This window comes from Coptis chinensis, chromosome 3 (assembly GCF_015680905.1).
Source record: "Coptis chinensis isolate HL-2020 chromosome 3, ASM1568090v1, whole genome shotgun sequence".
Taxonomy (NCBI): domain Eukaryota; kingdom Viridiplantae; phylum Streptophyta; class Magnoliopsida; order Ranunculales; family Ranunculaceae; genus Coptis; species Coptis chinensis.
The window spans coordinates 1,103,900-1,125,034 of record NC_141458.1 but is presented as its reverse complement, the minus strand read 5'-3'; the positions used below and the strand labels follow the sequence as shown (position 1 = coordinate 1,125,034).

The 21,135-nt window shown below is 36.1% G+C and overlaps 1 protein-coding gene across 1 annotated transcript; it reads right to left on the bottom strand.

Annotated features, from left to right (window-relative positions):
- Nucleotides 1-693: 693 nt before the first annotated feature.
- Nucleotides 694-4,523, bottom strand: LOC147507081 (terpene synthase 10-like). Its single transcript, XM_086599021.1, has 7 exons — nucleotides 4,226-4,523; nucleotides 3,686-3,950; nucleotides 3,181-3,553; nucleotides 2,842-3,060; nucleotides 2,597-2,735; nucleotides 2,257-2,505; nucleotides 694-1,197 (listed from the first exon to the last, which is right to left on the bottom strand). The coding sequence occupies exons 1-7, from the start codon at nucleotides 4,457-4,459 to the stop codon at nucleotides 904-906; spliced, it is 1,773 nt and encodes a 590-aa protein (XP_086455147.1). The 5' UTR covers nucleotides 4,460-4,523; the 3' UTR covers nucleotides 694-903.
- Nucleotides 4,524-21,135: the final 16,612 nt, after the last annotated feature.

Below are 21,135 nucleotides of genomic sequence, written 5' to 3'. Positions count from 1 at the left end.
ATATATAATTGGAGCAAAAACAGAACTAGATCAAACTAAAACATTAGTGTCTTAACATACACCAAAATAATTGTATGCAATGCAATCTCTTAGTTTTGTACCAGACAAGGCCTCAAATGTTTCCCTTTTTGTGGCTCACCCTCACTCAAAATCCTGGCTCCGCCACTGGTCTCGAGTTTAACTTTTGCTAGGTGAAAATGTTTAGTCTTTTTACCTGTTTATTTCCACTCCTGCTAGGTGAAGATGTCTAGTTCTTCTACCTGTGTATTTTCAGCGTGTCCCACTGAAGGAGTGTTGACATATATATATATTCCCTCCGAGCCTCCTCTAATATATTAATAGAATTGACCATTCATATAAATTCGAACTTATGGTGAAATTGACAATTTAACAAAATACTGAAACCATTGGTTTATGGTCTCGGCCTTCTACCGGTGTATTGCGTGTGTACATTAATTATACGTTAGTTGTTTTTGCACAATGCATATCCATTTAATCATAGAGGAGCAGCACACGTGATTGCACCACACTCAGATAGGTAATGTCATAGATATAGTCCGTATAATATTAACTAAATCTTACTAAAAAGTTGGTCCGACGTGAACCTAATTTGATAAAATTATACATTTTACCTAATTATGTTATTATTATTATTATTATTATTATGGAGCAGAGGAAATGAGCTATCTGTTCAACTGTTAAAGCGAAGTAATGTAGCGCTTAGGCATGTAATAAACTAATAAAGTCCCACAACAGGTGGTGATATATATAGGCTTTAATGGGATATAAAGGCATTACTATTAGTCAACACCTGTGAAGGAGAGGTTTTTTCACAGTGCACAAAGGGGAAGCAATCAACCATAATCATGGTTTGATTTCAACATAGTGACATAGTGACCCATACTACATAGGAAAGGGGTCGACAAGTAATGATTGAATATAGTTCTTAGTCTCGCGGTCTGGGATTCCATACCCATCTCTGTACTGGTAAAATATTTCTGCTGTCCTTGTCAAGTTCGTTACCGCATTAACAAAAGCTTCTGGTAAAGGAGATTCAGCCCACTGCTCTCTGTTCTGCTTCTTCCACGCCTCATCAGCCAAATGCCTTATGTGTTCTCGAGCAACTACAGCAGTAACACCTGTATCATGCATGTAACACTGAATTGCTTTTGGAACATCGCCTCTTGCCAGTTCATCCTGTATTATATGCCACAAAAAGTCCATGCTTAAAAGAGGGTGATTCTTCATCTGCTCATGAGTCCCTGTTGGTTGTGATCCAAGCTAGTTAAGGCTGTCAACGGGCTGGACTTGAACATGACTCACCTATGTCCAAGTTCTGTCCAAATTATATTTATATTTAGAAAGTCCAAGTCCCGGTCTAGGTCCCGTTGAATATGATCGGATTCGGGTCTAGCCTAGGTCCAATAAAATTACATGGAAATTGTGTATTTTTTTTTTATTTCTCTAACTAAAACTGAAATAGAGTTTAGTAACACTAATCCATCACACTTCTTAACATTTAATATATAATAGTAGTTACAAATTTAATAGTACGTATTCGAAAAACTAAAAAAATAACCTTAGTTTTCGAGCCGGGCCGTTATGTCCATAATGGCCAATAGTCTTTACCAGACAACATTTAAATTCGAAGTCCCTATCTTATCGGTTCGGATTCAATCGGGCACCAGGCCTGGCCCGGCCCATTGACACAATGCCCTAAAGCTAGTACAACATACCAATAAGTTTTTTACTTCAATATAAGTTCTTCGCTAAATAAATGTCAACCGATATATTTTTTATAGTGTACAAATCGTGGTAGTAATTGATAGCAATGCTTTAAAAGGTGAAAGGCGCGACCGCAAGGCTTTTGGCTAGCCTTAGACACAAGGGCGTAATCCTCAAGCACAAGACATTCTTTTAATTCTGAAAAATTAAAAAGATCCAAGTTGTATAATTAAAAGTAAAACCAGAAAAATCAATAAAATGAAGTACACTAACTACACTTCATGAACGCTTCCAGTGTAAAAGCGCCTCGCTCAACGTTTCTAGGGCGCTTTAGGTACGCCTCACCTCGAGGTGTACGACTCAAACGCCTTTTAAAACACTGATTGATATATTAATTACATTCACGTATGACACATAAAGTTATTGAGAAGCATCAAAGATTTTGTCTGAATTCGGATTTATGGAGGGAAGGAAATTAAAAATATATATATAGCTGTAAGACAAGGGGGGATTATGTAACAGTTTGCATACCTCCGAAGTTCCCAAATCGTCTACTAATCGCAAGGCCATTGAGGCCCAATGAATAAGATCTGGATAGCTCTGTAAGCATTCCAACTCTTCCTTGGTGATTGTGGGAGTCATAGAGATGTATAAATGAAAGTCTAGCATAGGTGCCGTAATTGAAACACATCCATTCTCTAGATACTCCCCGAGTGTCGCCTTATATCCAGTGTGGAACCACTTCGACTCGAGTAGGTAAGATTTGCATTGGTTTACCCACTATAACAAGCATAGAAGTTGGTCAGGGAAAGTAGTTGATTTCCCTAACTCTAAACACAAATGAAGTATACTAATGGTCAAAATGTCAAACCTGTTTCCTCAAGTATGGAAGGATGTTCATCCCATGCTCCTTGAGAGCATTGTAAGCAAATTCATTAACAGTGTTGTATAAAGCAAAGAAACACAACTTCATATAGTCTGGAAGTTGTTCCACTGCATTAATATCCCATCTGCGCGCATATATTTCAGTTAACATGTATTAGTGCTTCAAGTAAATTTCAACAGAAAATAGAAAATAGAAAAAACATTGAACAAAAAGAGAGTACTGTTCCAAACCTTTCAACTGCATCAGTGAAGAGTTTGGCTTCGTCATATGTAGCATAAACATCATAAAAATCGTCAATTACGGTAACTAGAATAATTGCCTTCGTTACCACTTCTCTACAATAACTGTATTGTGGTTCATCGGTCACTCCCACAGACCATAAGAAAGCTTCTGCCAATCTATCTCTTGAGAAGGGCATGTTCTTAATTATGTCTAAATTTTTCCACCACCTATAATAGGAACAGAGGAAACGTTCTTAAGTGATAACAAATACTAAAATAGTGCAAACATCTTTTGTGCGGGTACATAATTCTGAAGTGGATACTGCAGGGAATCTATTGAACGGTCACCTTGACATCTCCATGAGATCTTTCTGGCAAGTTGCTTGAACCTTATTGTAGTCCAACTTCGCAAGTTCAAGTAAAGTTGAGTTTGCATCCTTTCTTCTCGAGTAGGCATCAATGTACCATCTAGCCTCCAACCTTCCAATTCTATAATGCAATGGCAAGTCCAAAGCATGAGTTACTAGTTCAGCAAGGTTTGGGTTCATATTTCCCTTAACTTCCATTAAATGCCTACGGGAAAAGGTGTTGGCCTCATCAATTACGTCTTCTCCTTCTAAGCCGAGATAAGAAGCCTCAAACAATCTCACCATACTCTTAATGTCTTGGCAGAGATGTTCCTTGAAACTGCCTTGGGGATCCTTAAATACTCTGAAGACATCTATATCACATTTACCAATTACGCCACAAAAAAATAACACTTGAGAGCATAAAGGACGGAAAATGTATTCTGAAACAGAAAAATGGGCGAAATCTATTTAAGTAAAACTTGAAGCAAAAGAATTTGTCGTACCTTGGGAGATATTAAACCTGTGTTGTCTAAGGAGCCTGAAGTATAGAGCTGTAGTTTCCAAACTATCTTCCATTTTTAGATTCTTTTCATTCAGAAACCTCAAGGCATTCCTGATGTTCCTTTCAAATACGTATCCTAATCCCAGCCTCTGTATGTCATCTATCAGCTCAAGCAATGCCAAAGCACCGTTCTCATCGTGCATATGGTCCAGTAGTTGTGTCACCTTGTCCTTTAGAATGTTGGCCCTCATCACATACACTTCGGCCTGTATAACACTTGAAGATTAGTACTTTTTATTTGAGGTAAATACATTTATTTGTTGCAATTAATATGAAGTGTTCAGTAAAAAGGCTTGAAGGTTATAATTTTATAGTGGTGGGCTGGAGGCCGCACCAAAAATAATCATACGGAGAAGTTTTTACAATTTAATCCATCACTTGCTAATAATATTAATATACTACGCCTATGAACCACAGTTCCACACTATCTTTTTCAACGTTATGGAAAAAAATTTAGATGAAGATTTAGAGCTGTAATCACCGTGTAATCATTCTTCAGAGTATTCATTAAGTCGTCATGATTCCATATGCTTTCCATATAATTAGCCGACCGCCTCTCAGTTCGACCAACATCATTTTGAGCTGTAGCTAGAGACATGTATGGAGATACTGTGAATGCAACATTACACGATTTTCGCAATTGGGCATGTTTCACAAGGGAGGAGCGAGTGAAAGAACAAAACTTAGCTGACATGTTTAGGTTGAGGAGAGCCATTTTCAAAATAACTCCAGAAAAACCACAAGGATGAACAGATCGTGCAGTGAAATAAGCTTGGTACGTACTTACAGAGTTGTAGTCCAACGAGCTGCAAGTTTATAGGCAAAATATGAGTGGGGCCATTTGGCATATACTATAATACTATATTACGAGTCCCATTATTGTTTTTAGACTTAAAAAAATTTACCAAGAAACCATTATCTCTCTGGAAATGAGGAATTCTCGAAACGAGGAATTCATTAAAACATAGAAAATGCTAGCGGGACAGCTACTATGTTGTACCAGGCTAATAGCCCAATCAAGTGAACCCACGTGATATATGAAAAACTTGTTAAGAGCATCTCCGATGGGGGTGTAAACAGTATAAAGTGTAAAGTTTATACTTTTATTGTCAAAAAACTCTTTTCAATGGAAATTATATAGCGTAGGTACTAAGCTAGTAGTTAATAGAGGGGTGGAGAATTCCCCACCGGGATATTAGCTAATAAAAAGCTCGGGACACTCAAACAAACGTAGGGAAGAAAAACCGTTTCGGACGTCACTCCAAGTGACGTTTCAGCAGGTTATAGTAATTTTTTAGGTGGCCCCTTATTCAAGTGTACCTTCTTCTTTATGGCTCATTTTTGTGGATTGCTTCCAAATTCCAATTATACTAGGTCCTGACATGGGATGCTTTTTGTATTATTCATGATAATTTTATTATGTATCTGATGAAGTGTGAAGGATCAAAGTACGACTAGAAAATAATCATCAAAATGTCGGTTGAGGAGGCAGTGCGCTTAGCTGAGTTCTTTGTAGATTATCACGGATGCAAGAGCTGGACTCGCACTCAAGCTTCACAGGGAGCACTACTACAGAATGACACGTATACCACGGTCAATAAGAACGTTTATACCACGGTTCTTCCAAAAACCGTGGAAAATACTTATATACCATGGCGGAAACTTCTTTGGTTATTTGGTTATTGATTTACTAGTATATGCCACAGTTACATGAAAATCGTGGGATAAGTTGGGCCATATACCATGGTTAGTTTTTTTTTTAGCATAAGAGTACTCCACATCCCCACTACCTTAAGGCTTAAACAGAAACAGTGGTATATAAATTTTTCACTTTCTACCGTGGTTTATGCCAAATAGTCAAATACACGAAAAAAAAAATAGAAAAAAAAAATACACATACGAAACTCACTCAAATTGGATTCCCGCTATTCTCTCCCCACAACTTCTACAGTTCTACAACTCTTAACCTTTCCAACTTTTTCCAACTTCTACCACTCTACCACTTTAAGTGGAAGATTACATTACTATCATTATTATTAAAAAATGCGAGAAGACGACAAACTTGTCCGATGGCTCGATCCGCGACTCCATCAACACGGTCCACCGTGAGAACTCATCCCCGGCGGTTTTCCATGGTACAAGGATCGCCACGCAAAGTGAAGCTAGTCCGAAACCGCCACTATAAAGTTTTTCCGAATCGAGAGGATGTTGGAAGGACCACGGATCTTTCAGGTCCTTGGGTCGTCATGCGAAGAGCTTTTCTGATAAGTTAGCTAACATGTTTGGTATAGAAAGATCGAGAGATGCTCACCGTGTGCTCTACCGGGATGCAAATGGTGCGTTAAGTACACGGAGATGAACCTTTTTAGGTAAGGTGCCAGTTTTATTTGCAATATATTGTTTATGTTTATGTGAATTCAATATCGAAGCCGCATTTCTCTTGTGAATCTGCATTCTCAACTCGGACAAGGTTATTTCACTTGTATCATTGCAGCGAGTTCAGCGAAAACTGCAAAAAGACCGCGATTCTAATAGATTTAGGCAAATGATAACAAAGGAAGGTAGTGAAAGAAAGCTCAATTGTTTAAATGTAAAGTTGAATTATTCAAGACTACTGATCGGATCATTCTTCTTCCTAGAGTAGTGGGACAAACCGTTTGATTCATTTTTGAATGTCTGAGGTTGTCTCTTTGGGTAGTTCTGTTATGAAATTTCTAATGAAAGTCGAACTTTTAACTACTGCAATTTGTATTTGGCTATGTCATTGGCCATTTTATTCGAAGAATCCATCCAAATACGAGTCATTAAATATTTTGCAGAAGGTTGATCACAGGGTTGCAGACCGAGGGAAGTGGATTCAACTATTCTTTTAAGAGGGGGCCTTTAAGCATTGTTGCTTAAGATGAGAAAGATTACTTTGTTATGGATTCCTTTTAATTTTTGTGGTATAATATAGAATTCCAATATGTTATATTATGAAACTCAGTATATACCGCACTCTGCTAGAATTGTTACTATTTTTTCTCTTTTCTAATGGGCACCTCACGCTTAGCACATGCATGTACTGAATCCCCAATCCTTTGCTTGCTGTCAACTGCTTGAGCTTACTCTCTATTTGACCATCACAGATCTAGGAGAGAGACCAAAAGCGCTAAGGGGCGCTACGCTAAGGCTGTGCAAGAGATGGAGGAAATAGAAATATGAGTATTCCATTTTTGTTTGTTCGTGCCAGTCTTTAGCAAACTTATAGGCAGAGGGACTTCACCGAGAATTGAGAGCGCGGCAAAAGCGAAAAGGAAGAATGGCTACTTTAGCAAATCAAAAGCGAGCACCTACGACTAAGGGGAATGAAATGTCGACCACACCTGGAGTGAGAGAGAAAATCAACCTAGTTTTGGTTTCTTTTAATTGGTGAAAAGGGAACATGTATGGCTCGGGCTTATGAACCTTCAGTGCACATCATTACTCGTGTGATTGTATGGTATTAGCTCGTATACTTTCGTCTTATCGAATTCTTCCCCGCCTTTTGTAAGACCGAGAAAGGAACGACGAGATGTTAAATTAGTCTTTTCTTGGGGTAGCATGAGCAGCGGAAGTTGTCGCAGTGGATAGTTGGTAGGAGACATAGAAACACATCTCCATGGCTTGCAAACCATACTCAACTGCAAGTAATCGACAACAGAATCGAGCCGATTACAGATGAGAGACAGGAGTTCTTCTGGAATACTAGACCAATCAGCCATTGGAGCAGATAGAATAAGATTGACGAAAACAAAAATAGGAAAAGCAAACTTTGAATTGTAGTTAAAATTGTAATAGGATGTTGTAGACATCAGTGAGAAGACTCTAGAACAATAATATTGCGGGAGAAATTGGATCTTATCTATTTTCCAATTTTTTCTATTTTTTTTGGAACTGTGGGGGTTAGGTTTAGAGATGTGTATTGTTCTTGGGACAGTTGGGAGAAAGACACAAAGTGTCGGTTATTATGTCACGATATCGATATGTACTGGGTTAAAATAATCAGGAGAACATGCCCATAGTTCTTCTTTTATATTGGGTTAAACCTTGTTTGTGTTGGATTAGGAAAGTCAGAGTGAAAAAGGTTATAATGGAAGTTTCCATTTCAATTCTATATATAGTCTAGAATAGGTTTCGAATGTACTATATATTTCTAGAGCACTTGGCTAATTCGATCTATAAATCTTCCCTCATGCCTACTGTTTTCCAGGTCTACTCAGTAATGGTGATTTTGAAATGGCTCCAACAGACAAAGGAGCGAGGGATGGACCTGTTTCTATTCCTGATTGGAAATCAAAAGGAAAAGTCGAGATGATAGAATCTGGACAGAGGTAACGAGGGATGATCCTTATAGTACCTCAAGGTTTACGTGCAGTGCATCTTGGCAACGATGCAGAGATAAGCCAAGAGTTTAAGGTTGAGAAGGGTTCACTGTACTCTGTCACATTTAGAGCTGCAAGGACGTGTGCACAGTTGGAGTCTCTTAACATATCGGTACCTCCTGCACCTCAGACCATTGATCTCCAGACCTTTTATACTGTACCGGGCTGGGATGCATAGTTTGCAGAAGAAAGTGAGGGCAGTACGTACTTATGATACCTCCTTATACTTGTTAGTTGAGTTGGGGATCCCATTCTCATCCCATCACTTGGGGCAAATTTGAGAAGGTTCATCTTCACTCCAATGTGCTGCAACAGTTTCGATAATAGACCTGTCCAAAACAGAAGGTTTAGCAGTTTGAGATCCTCCACTAGATGTGCATCTACAATTCTGATCCCCGGCATTCCTTGTAGATGATGGTGGCTTCACCTAGTGAGACAAGCTTGTATCAATAGCCTCTTTTCTATATGTATTTTCTATGCCTGTGTAAATGACATACGAACGCACAGAACTACCACTTTCATTATGCTCAAGAGATTCACTTTGACTATCAACTTCTTCATGGTTGTAGTAACTGTCTTCTTTCAGTGCCATCAACTGAGATAAATTGTGAATGGGTATTAGTGGTAGAGTTGGTATCCAGGAAAATGGGGTGTTTCAGCCGGAAGCGAATGAGGATGAGTTTTAGCTATGTTCTAATTTATGAGTCTTACCTTTTTAATTTATGAAAAGGAATTTGAAGTTTGTTTTCTTAGTGCACTCAAAAAATTAATGGAATTTTTTTTTTATTATTATTATCTTTTTTTGCAATGTTTGATAATTTTTTGTACATTTTGAAATTTGTTGGGAAGATGAAAATGTTGTGCATAATGAGGCCGTGTAAAAATTTTGTTATGCATGTTAGCTTTTTAAGTGGAAGACATTACTAGCATTATTATTAATATATATATATATATATATATATAAACCGTATATATATAACTATATATATATATAACACATACACTAATATAAACCACGGTTTTAATAGCTTATATGCCACGGTTCTGTTGATAACTGTGGTATATCATGGACATACAAACTACGGTTCTTTAAAAAACCGTGGTATCCGTTAAACATATTTACTACAGTTTTGCTATTATTATATACCACATTATTTATTATCACGGTTGTATAACAGTGGTAAATATATTTATACCACACTTAAAAATATTGGTATAAGTGTCATTCTGTAGTAGGATAAGTCTACTTTTAGAAATAGAGTAATTTTAAAGTCAATATAAGGTGAGTTTATATAACCATTCCATTTGAAGAGTTAACGTGAATCAAGGCCAATTTAAGATGTTGGCTTTTCCTTTTTTGGGAAAGTCACCCAACGTGTTGAATTAGAATTAGAATCAACTACTAAAGTAGGTAAGGAGTACTTTTATAAGCATTATTTGTGGTGCCATTGCATGTGCTTTGGATATCTTCTATCTAACAAAACAGGGAAATAGTGGTATTCCACGTCATAATGTGAGACGGGATACAGTCCTAACTATAGCCAGAAAAACTAAAGGGTGAATTTAAAGTTTTATATAAGTTAAACAGTTTTTCTATAACCATTCCATTTGACAAAAAATTTTATGTTGAATCTTTTATGGGCTTGGAACCATGAGCATGGGCTCAATTAAAAAAGATTGTAATAGTAGGGATAGGCATCCAAAAATCACTCAAAAGGCTGGGTTTATAAACCGTTGGGCCTCCAAATTTGGGGTAAAGTCACCCAACGATTGATGTTATTGGGCTTATGGATAATCAACTACTAAAGTTGTTTCACCCGATAAGTACACTTTGCTACCGAGTACTATTGTTTCGCGTCGCATTATTGTTTCGTGGTGCCCGATTGTTGGGGTAAGCCAGGTCTCATGGGTCTTTGGATATACATGATAAAATCAGACTTACTACCGACTTATGCATTAATGAGCATAAACTTTAAACGATTGATTTAGAATTTAGCCAAAAAATCTAATACAGAATTACAGACCGCCTTGCAATATATTATGCATGGATCAACGAAATCATTTCCACTAATAAATGATGCAGGGCGTCGCCAAAAATGTTAGAAGTACGATTTTTCTAAAGATTTTGTGCTTGCAATACAACTCGCCCGCTCTGTATTCCTATTTATAAGGAAAGAATGAATTTCACATAGTGGGCAACATACTGTTTTTTTAAATATTTTGGGTTTTCAAATTTTCAATTTTAACAATGTGGAGATTCCGTCAGTTTTCATCTAAATACACTTAATAGTTGTATTTTATTTTTTAAAATTATCAAAAATTAAGAAATTAATCTACATAGAAAAATTAAGTTGATGTGGCAAATTATAGTAACTTTCATTTATCCTATAGACTTGACCAAAAAATGAGAATAAACTAGAGACTGGACTGAAAAAGTTACTTTAAAGTAAACAAAAATTAACACCCTTTACGAGAGAAACGTAGAAATTGCACCACCAGACAATGCACCCCCACCAGACAATGCACCCCTAGCTGATAATGCACCACCATCTAGTAGAAGGGGTAGGAGAGAGGTGATTCCAAAAAGATATGGGTACTACACATCTACTTTCACTGGTTTCTCATTTATAAGGGTATGTATATTAGTTTAATTATTTTCCCGTCTTATGTGTTTGTTGTATACTATTTATTCCTAAAAACTCATTTCCTTCATTTATTGCTATTATTTTAGTTTTTTTTTTTTGTTATCTTAGTGTCAATATTTAGCTATTCCACAGATGCTAGGCCAGAAAGAACATATCATGTTAAAAAAGGGAAACAAGTACAAACCAAAAAGAAAAGCATCTTCCATAAAACTAAGTTCAACACCATCTTTGCTATCTCAAGTTCTGCATCGCCATTATATTGTCTGTCACAAGTGAACCACTAGCTCCAATTGTTAATCCTCCAAATTAAACAACTACAAATGAACCACCAGCTAAAAAGATTATGACTAAAACAATGGGGTTGAAAACTAGAACAATGTCAAAACCTTAGAAATGAAGACAACGTGTTATTTAGATACTTTGTGCTTTGTTTTTGAATTAATATATGTATGTTCTTTTTGGATTTCCAGTAGGGTACTTTGTGTATTGTCAGATGATACATTTGGATTCCTTTTTGAATTGTCAGATAATATTTTGTCAATATATATAAGTGCTTTGTTAGATTGTTTTGTGTGAAAATATTGGCTCTTCGAAGCCTGCAAATGAAGAGACACCAATTTAGGGGAACAATTATAGTATTATTGGGTAAAAAGGGCGCCAGCATGGACCATTCATACACAAAATTTAAACAAAAAATATTGGTTGTTAAGAAAAATAAGAATGTAATCTAACCTATTCTATGCATCAGGCTTTCTCTTAAACGGATGTCTGTTTACAGACATGTTATATAGTGGCTTGAGCAGCTTATATAGTGTCTTGCACAACTTATAGTGTTATATATAAACGTAAATTAAAAAGTTGTTCAAGACACTATATAATAAGCTGCCCCATGAACATGTCTGTTAACAAAGCAATCTATCGAAAACAATATGTCGTTTCCTTTTTTATTCTTACAAACTCTAAAGTTATCACTACAAAATATCTAGAGAAGCAACAAATTGCATAAAGTTATTGTAAATTACTCAATGTAAATTACTATAAGATGAAAACTATAAGGAACATGACAGTAAAATACTCATTAGTATTACCAAATTAAGGTCGAATTGAAGGCACAAAATAGATGAGATGTAATTTTTTTTTATTAGATGTACTCCAAATTGCAGGCACTCAACTCTCAGTTTTCTGAATCAAGCACCTGTAAACAACCTTGTAAACAATGTAAACACGTTACTGGTAACCTATAAACAATGAACTGCAGCACAACTTGATAAAAAAAAACAATTCAACACAAAGACAATCAAAGACATCACAAATGTCAAATACAAACAACTTTTCATTAATCAATTTCTTCAATACCGCACAACTACATTCACTTACAACACTCCATTACCACATTTCAGACAAACCCTCTATTATAATCACTTAAACAAATTAAAGCAAATGAAACAAACCAAGAACAACAATTATCAATTTCTTCATTTCATTCGCCTTCCTCAGCTCTGAAACTTGGTTCTCCAATCGTTCCTTTTCTATCTCAAGTGTTTGACCTTTTCATTCGGTGGATCATTGACCCAATCGAAGAATTCACACATTTTCGGATAGTATTTACACCTGATGAATTTTCTCCTTAGATTTTTTTGGTGTACCCGATGTTCTTATTTTTGTCTCAACCTCACAAAAACAAGAACCTACTGAATTCACCAATGTAGATGACATCTTTGCAAAAAACTTGAAATTGAAAAAAAAAAAAAAATAGAAGAGAATTGATAAGAATTAGTGATAAAATTGTTGAGTATTGAAGAGAAGATGATGGCTAGGGTTGGAGTTAGAGAAGAGAGTCTTGGAGATTATGACCGTTGTTGAGTTGACTAGAGCTTATGACCGTTTTTGTTAAGTGTATTTGGATGGGAAACTGACATAATCCCCACATTGTTAAAATTGAAAATTTGGATACCAAAATGTTTTTAAAAAAAAAAATGTTGCCCAGTAAGCGAAATTTGCCATAGTTGGATGCCTAGAAATTCATTTTTTTCTATTCTTAATACCGAATATGTCTGAATTCGAGCATAAGATTGGAAGTTTGGAACTTATGCACTTAGCGATATTTGGGATATTTTGATATTCTTTTAAGAATTTAATCAAGGAATGGAAAATAAATTTTAGTATCAGATGCTATAAGAAAATTACATGGACCTTCATATAATACTCAGCTTATTTATGCAGCAATCGATCAATTATCTGATGCTTGCTGGATAGATAAGAAAGCAAATAAACGCTACAAACATACACAGTTGATATCATCTTATAATACAACAAATCGCTAAAAACAGTGAGGAGTTGCAACAAGAAGCAGGGGAAATTTCTTATACGCAAGAGCCCCAGAGGCTTCAGCAATGTCTAGAACCTCTCGTAAGTATCGACACTGTACTGCAAGCCAGTTGAGATATGTCTTGGGCGCACAAGGACAACTTCTAGACCTCTAGTCCTACTTCATTTAAGTATTTAACGTGATACCCGTCTTGCTGTAGTCATATTAGAGCCCAAAATTTTCCTTGCTGTTCATAGCTATGTACTCTATGCCCCATGCAGATAAGTCTCTTGATATACTCAAGAAAGCTTCACTCCAATTGTCAATTATTTCCCTTCAATTGTGTCTCTGTATAACCACATCCAAATATCCATTAACTTGAATGAATTTTTCAACTTTTGGGAGTAAAAGGGGCTCATCCTTCCTCAAGATAATAAGTTGGGTGTAAACCACAAAGGCGCCGACATGGTTAAAGTAGTGTCACTTGGATAAAGAAACTTCTCAACGCTCTGATCTTCAAGATTAAATATTCCAAAATCATGACCCCGTATCCTTTCTTAAAAAATCCCCAAGAGCCATCAGTGAAGTAGATATAATTGGGCTTGCATGATTTGCATCCCGAGTAATCAGTAGAACATAACGAGAAGGAACTGTTGTACTCCAAGAACAAGAACGATCACCAAGGTTGTTTATTTCCACCCAATTGTTGTTAGGTGTTCCAAACTCTAACTTGAGGACATTAAATCCAACAGTTTTATACTTGTTGACATCGCGATCCTGTTTCATTACATTGACTGTCCTAATAAATCTCCGGATGACTCGAGAATATAAGAACAAGCGGCCATGCTTTTACGGGGGGTCATGGTCTATAACAAGTTCTGCATAAGGATGTGTACCTTCCAAATCCAAATTTTTAATAGCAACAACATATCCATTGTTGTGTATGGCGTAGAAGTGGCCGTTGTAATATGTGACATCATACAACAGCCCTTGTCCTAACATGGAGGAGTAGCCGGAGCCCAAGTTTTCTGAGTTCCACCAATCTTAGAATAAGCCAAGGTACCAGACTGGCCATAACCACCGTGCCGCTAGTAACTGCAGAGGACGACATAGCAACTTTCTGAAATCCTTGTCAGGTTTGAGATAATCAGTACCAACGTAAAACAAGTTGAAACCTTTTTTTATCTTCTCTTTCTTTAACCTTGGTGTAAAGCATTTTGGGTAGTGTCGTTAGAGGAGGAAGATTGATTATAGATCTGGAAAAAGAGTGAAATAATCTAACTTCTGAATTATCGTGCAGTCATCAACCATCCTCCTGGAAATGAACCACAAATTCTCCGCCCTGAAATTTCTTACATATCCGCTTTGTAAACTTGGCCGTCGCATAAACTATAGAAACCATGGGAGATGATTAGGGTACTTTGAAGGACCACAGACTGATCTCCATGGTTTGGATACGCCACCAGATCGACAAAGATCGAGGAAACTCAGCCGCCCTACGATCTCGTCAACTAGTAACTCTTCTGGTAATTTCTCCGTCTCTAAATTTTCCTTTCAGTATCAACACAAAACCCATTTTTATATATACTGTAGTGGGTTGGGCCGTTGTCGCGTAGAAGTTCAGCAGGTCAGAAATGGAAACTAATGACAATGGAAGCTAGGCTTCCATTCCTAGGCTTTAAGTGTTAGTTAAACCTTTAGAGCATATTTAGGGCATCTCCAATGGGGGGTGTAAAATTACACCTCCACCTAGGCTCCACGTAGGTGCCATTAGGATTTTACACCTAATAATTGTATTAAAAAAAATCCAAAAATAACACTAACATACTCCAATGGAAGAGTGTAAAAAATAGATTTTAAACTTCGAGCTTCAAACGTGTGTTGAAGTGACGTCCGAGTTTTTAAGTTAAACAGACGTTATTTTAAGTGACGTCCGGACTTTTTATTAACTAATAGCGAGAGGGGGAATTCCCCACCTTCTCTATTAGCTAATACACTATTACCTATGGTTTAGCACCCCCATTGGAGAGAGTTTTTTTATATTTGAGATGTAAAATTTCCACTCTATACGGTTTACACCCCCCATTGGAGATGCCCTTAGAAGCGATGTAAAAAAAAAACCAAAATTTTGAACCAAACCAAACTTACAATAACCAACTTCAGTTGCGTACCAAAAAGTTAAAGTTGACATCAAATGCGGTTTTGGATAAACCGCGGGATATAGTACATGTTGCTTTCGCAAAACCGCACCATAGACGCCCACCGAAGAAGCCCAAGCCCACGCGGTTTTCTAGAAACCGTGCGGTGTATCGCACACCGTATGATATCATATTTTAACCCCATGTTTCCTAAGTAGCTCTCTTCATTTTTCATGTTCCCTCTAATCCTAAACTCATCTTCTTAGCAAAAAAAAAAAAAAAAAACTACCGAAACTCTTGATGATTTTTCAATGGATCATTCATCTTATTCTGATTCATCTTCTTCTTCTTTATCGAGCTTGAGCTCTTCAAATGATAAACTCCAATTAAGCGTTGTAAAAAATTAGTGGCTATTGCTCTACCTTTGGTCTGACATCATCTGGGTTTATTTTGTCAACAAGAAGCGGAGTCTTCTTATAAACCACATGGTGGTTCGAAGAAAGGAAGAAGATACAAGAATCGTCAGTACGAGGCAATACTGACTCATATAAATGCTAACTACTTTGGCGCAAATTCTATATCCACTTACCACGACTTTCGACGCTGATTTCGTATGAGTGAGTCATTATTTATTAATATTTTCAATCATCTTAACCATCATGTACCATATTTTCAACAAAAAGTTAATAATGCGGGTAAATTTGTTGGGATTCACCCAAAAATCAAAGTAATTGCTGCTATACGAATGCTTGTTTATGAGTCTCTAGTTGATCTAGTAGATAACATGTTACATATTGCTGAGCCAACTGTTCATGAGAGCATGCACTATTTATGTGGTTGAATTATTAGAATTTTTTTAGGTGAATACTTGCGCAAACCAAATGCTGCAGATATTCAGCGTTTGCTTAAAGAGTCTGAGGAACGCAGATGGCCTGGAATGCTATGTAGCATTGATTGCATGCACTGGCAATGTAAGAATTGCACATCCGCGTGGCAAGGGTCTTACACTGGCCATGTGCATAAACCAATAGCGATTCTGGAGGCGGTTGCTTCTCGTGACACGTGGATTTTGCATGCTTTTTTTGGAATGGCGAGTTCTCACAATGATCTTAATGTGCTTAACTACTCACCAATATTTGATGATATAGTCAATGATGAAGCTATTTCTTGTAGCTACATTATGAATGGGCGTCATTATGATATGAGATATTACTTGGCTGACGGTATATATCCTAATTATGTCACCTTGATTCAAATGATTTCTAAGCCGACTATTGCACAAGACAAATATTTTGCAAAAAAGCAAGAAGCTGCTAGAAAAAAAAAGAGCGGGCGTTTGGTATATTGCAGTCGCATTGGGATATTTTGGAGACCATGTCTACTGTTATGAGGGCTTGCATCATTTTACACAATATAATTATGGAAGATGAACGTGAAACGGATATCCCACAATATAATCTTGATTATAAAAGGCCAAGTAGAAAAGGTGCATCTGAAGATGAACGCCACTTTGTTCTATCTCGTTGGGAATCTGGCGTTGAGAGGGTTCGTTCACAAGTTGTTCATGATAGATTGAAGAATAACTTGGTCGAACATTTGTGCAGTAGGCATGGTCGGCATTGATTTCTATTTCTATTTGGACTTCATTTGGACTTTGTGTTAAGTTTATTTATTGTTTCAATTTCTATGTATTTGTGGTTTTATGAAAGGATTTGTGTATATGAGAATTTTGAAAATACAAAATAGACTATGCTAAAAAATTTTAGAATGATAAAAAGTATCAACTTTAAATTAAGGTAACTCAAATTAAAAGAAAATATTCAATTAAAGTACATTCTAATTAAAATCAAGATACAAACTCAAATTAAAGTACGTCATAAATTAAAAGACATAAGTAAGAAGTAAATCACTTAGACTCTGCACTACTTTGACTACTACTAGTGATATTGTCAACTCGATTCTTCATTTTTTGTAAAATTTCTGCCTTTTTGAGTTGCCAAATTTTGCGCTCATCTTCGGATAATCCTTCTAATTTTATTCATAGTATTTTAGCATCATTTTCATCTTCTCGAACTCGGAGCGCATCTTTCTTCAATTGAAGTTTCTCTTTTTGGATTTGCAGCTTCCAATCCATTGCATTTTCTACAATTGAAATTTTTCGGATTCCATCTCATCTTTCTTTAATTGTCTTTGAGCTTCCAATTCATTGCCTTCTTTGGTGGTTTTAGAAAGTTCCACAAGAAAATCATCAAGTTTCTTAGCAGATTCATCCACTTTAGAATCATCATCTTCTTTCTCTTTTTGCTTTCTTCTATTTTCTTCTTTCTTTCTTTCCAATAGGCCTATCCTCAAGCCCATCAATTTGGTGTGGATCATAATCCATTGGTTGAGTTGTCGCAGTTGATATTGGAACTGATGAATCTCCTTCCCCACTGTTTGACTTTGACTTTTTGGCATGGGTCACAATTCATTTCTCAATTGTATAGTAGCCTCTTCTATTTGAGTGAGTCTTTCACTATATTATAGCATTACATCCACTTCCAAACACCATATATTATGCATCCCATATGCACTTATTACTTCCTCAACCTACCAATTAAAAAATAACTAAATTAGAATTGAAAAATGTATTTGTGAATCAAAATAACAAATATAAAGTAAATAATACTTACAATCATATTGTCATTATAGCCACTTGGAGGAGATGCTTGAATCTTAGAAAAAATAGCATGGAACTTGTTGATATTTAGCTTGAATGAGAGTTTAATGGTGTTTCATGCCCGTGAAGTTGCGTTCGGTCACTCTTCCTAGATTTGCATGAAATGCATTTAGAATCCTACTCCAAAATTCGTTTGACTTTTGCTCATTTTCTACTACACCATCTTGACTAACTTGTAGCCAACTATTGGTGAGAGCAACATCTTCTTCTTGTATCCATGAAACCCTCATAGATTTTGTTTTTGGCTCTTCACTAATCATTGTGGCACTGTTCTAAAAATCGGTCTAGGCAGCCGCCTAAGTGGTCTCTAGGCGCTAGGCAGTGCCCAACCGACTCGCCTAGGCCTAAGTCATTTAAAAAATCGGTGGACCGACTAGGCGGACCAATTAGGCAGGCTAGACAGTCTCTAGACGGTCCAATCATTTTTTTTTTAATGATTAAATGTCAAAAATTAAAGGCCCGTGTAGGCTTAAGATTTGAATGAGTTTAAAAGACTAAACTCTAATGTAAATTATGTGTCACTATAACAAATAGTATATTTTTATATGAAGTCGATATTCTTCAACTATTACGCATTTTTGTAATAAGTATCTTTGTTTGTGTTTATTTTTTGAATTATGGTAAATGATTTTCTTCATTTCTTATAGTATAGGTGTGTATTACTATATATATTAGGAAAAAAAAACCACCTAGCGCCTAGCCCGTCTAGGCACTGCCTAGAAGGCCTAGGCGCTCTCCCACCACCCGATTATCGCCTAGCGTTTTTTAGAACACTGCATTATGGTTTAGAGTAGAGAATAGAGAGTAGAGAATGGAGAATAGAAGTGAGTGCAAAACCTATTGTGTGAGTACTTCAATTTATAGTGAAAGAAAAATATAGCTGTTTTTTTCATTTAGAGCATGCGGTGTTGTAAACACCGCGCGGTTTCGCAAAACCGCGTCATTGAAGCTCACACTCTAGCCCAAGCCCATGCGGTGTACGAAACACAGCGCAGTTTTTCCAAAACCGCGAGAGATATTTGATACAGCACCAAAGCAAACACTAAATTTTGGCCGAGTTGGTATTTGTTTTGGTGGTTTTTTGGTGTTTTTATCAAAAGGTGTCTCTCCTGAAGATGAAAAAACACCAAATTATTGTCTTTCTTAAAGATGGTAGGATTTGAAAATTTAGTGTTTGATGCTAGAATAATGTCTTTCTTAAAAATGCTCTTACCTGGGCCATTATGCCCCCTATATATATATCACAATTAATTAAGCTTCAAAATTCCAATATATTTTTGTAACCAATGTTGCACAGACGCGGACGAGGGCGCGGCGACTCAGCTATATCACAAATTCATATGTATATAAATTTATGATATACTTCTTCATATAGGTTTATTCTAACTTTGATGGGTCTAACACCAATGTCCCATCCAGTGAGTGATCGCCCTATCTTCCCACACAAAGCTCAGCCCAAGATCTGATGTCCAAAGGAAACACGAGAACTTTCCTTGCATATCATCCAATTTCTTCAAAAGTAAGTTTTAACATTCACAGATCTAAACTTCATTTCCATAAGCATCAGAAGAGAAGCACTACCAGTGATCACATACCCATCATATAATTGAAGTTCTTATTCTTCAAGAAACTCACCATCAGTAAGTCTATAAACATCCCAACTTGGCAACTCTCTTTCTTCTCTAATAAACTTACAAATACTCCAAAATACTCACCATATTTCTTCTTCGCTTACTCAGAATCTTGTGTACAGAGAACGGAAAATCTCTTTTCACCCATTTTCAAATTTTCTCCATCACCAAATTTGATTTAGTGTTCTTTTTAAATTTGATCGCGTCTTGACCCTTGGTTGACCGCGTCCAAAATGCGTCCTAAGCCACGTCCATTGCAATTGACCGCATCGGACGCACGTCCAAGTTGCGTCCGTCCTCGTCTCTGCGTCCAACACAGACACAACTAACACTTGGGTAGGCGCATTCGTGCATTAGAGGTTTCCACCATGTAAAAGCAGATAACTAATATGGACCTTGTGGAATTAAATTTGAATTTTATTCTTTACAGACTCAAATTTATAATTAATATCGCAATGATTGATTATAACTTGATATATATGACAATTATTGATTATAACTTGATATATATGACAATTTAAAAGTCCCTAGAGAAGAAGATATAGATATACTCACTAGAAAGTAAACTCGGGCATACGCACCTGCTCTTTTAAAAACTTGCTCAGTAATCATAACTATACATATATATAGAAATTTTCTAACAAATTGCGATTCCTGTTTTCATCACTAACCCGTTTTAATTTCGTAACAAATTGTTTTAATTAAGTCTTAAAACTCCGTTTTAATTTTTTAACAAATTATTTTAATTAAGCTTTAAAAACCTGTTTTTTAATTGGGGGAGAGATCTCGTTTTAATTTAGAAGTGTGATTTCCTTTTTAAATAAGAGAAAGATTCTCATTTTAGTTATAAGTGCTAGATTTTTCTTTTTCAATAGAGAATGAATTCTCATTATAATAGGAAAATAATTTCTATTTTAATTAGAAGTATTATAATTTCTTTTTTCAATAGGAGAGGAATTCCGTTTTAATTTAGAAGTGTGATTTCCGTTTTTAATAGGAGAAGGATTCCCGTTTTAATTAGAAGTGTTAGATTTTCTCTTTTCAATAGGAGATAAATTCTCATTTTAATAGGAGTTGATGACGTGGAATTTTAGAAGAGCTAGAAAAATATCCCTTGTGAGAGTTTTAATATTAATATATTGAAGTCATCGAGGTCCTAAAGTTGCTTCTTTGGTCCCAAACTGAGGTAGTCTCTAGGGAAGCAGAATTGAGGACAAGTACGTACAAATTGTAATACCTTTTGGTCCTTGTAGAATGATTGCCCAAGTGGCATTGATTGCGGGAAATCAATAATATTGTTCAAAACAGGACAGAAAATATCGCCAAAATTTTAGGCGATATATATCGAAATTTGGGTACATAATATGGAAATATTCTAATATATCGAATAGATATATTGACACATTTTCAAACTGATATATATTGTATCGATATATATCGACAAATATATCCGACATATATTATTGACTTTGTTAGCTTTGAGCCACTTTTATAAATATTTTCGATATATCGACATACAACAAATAATTTTGACCAGTTAACAAATA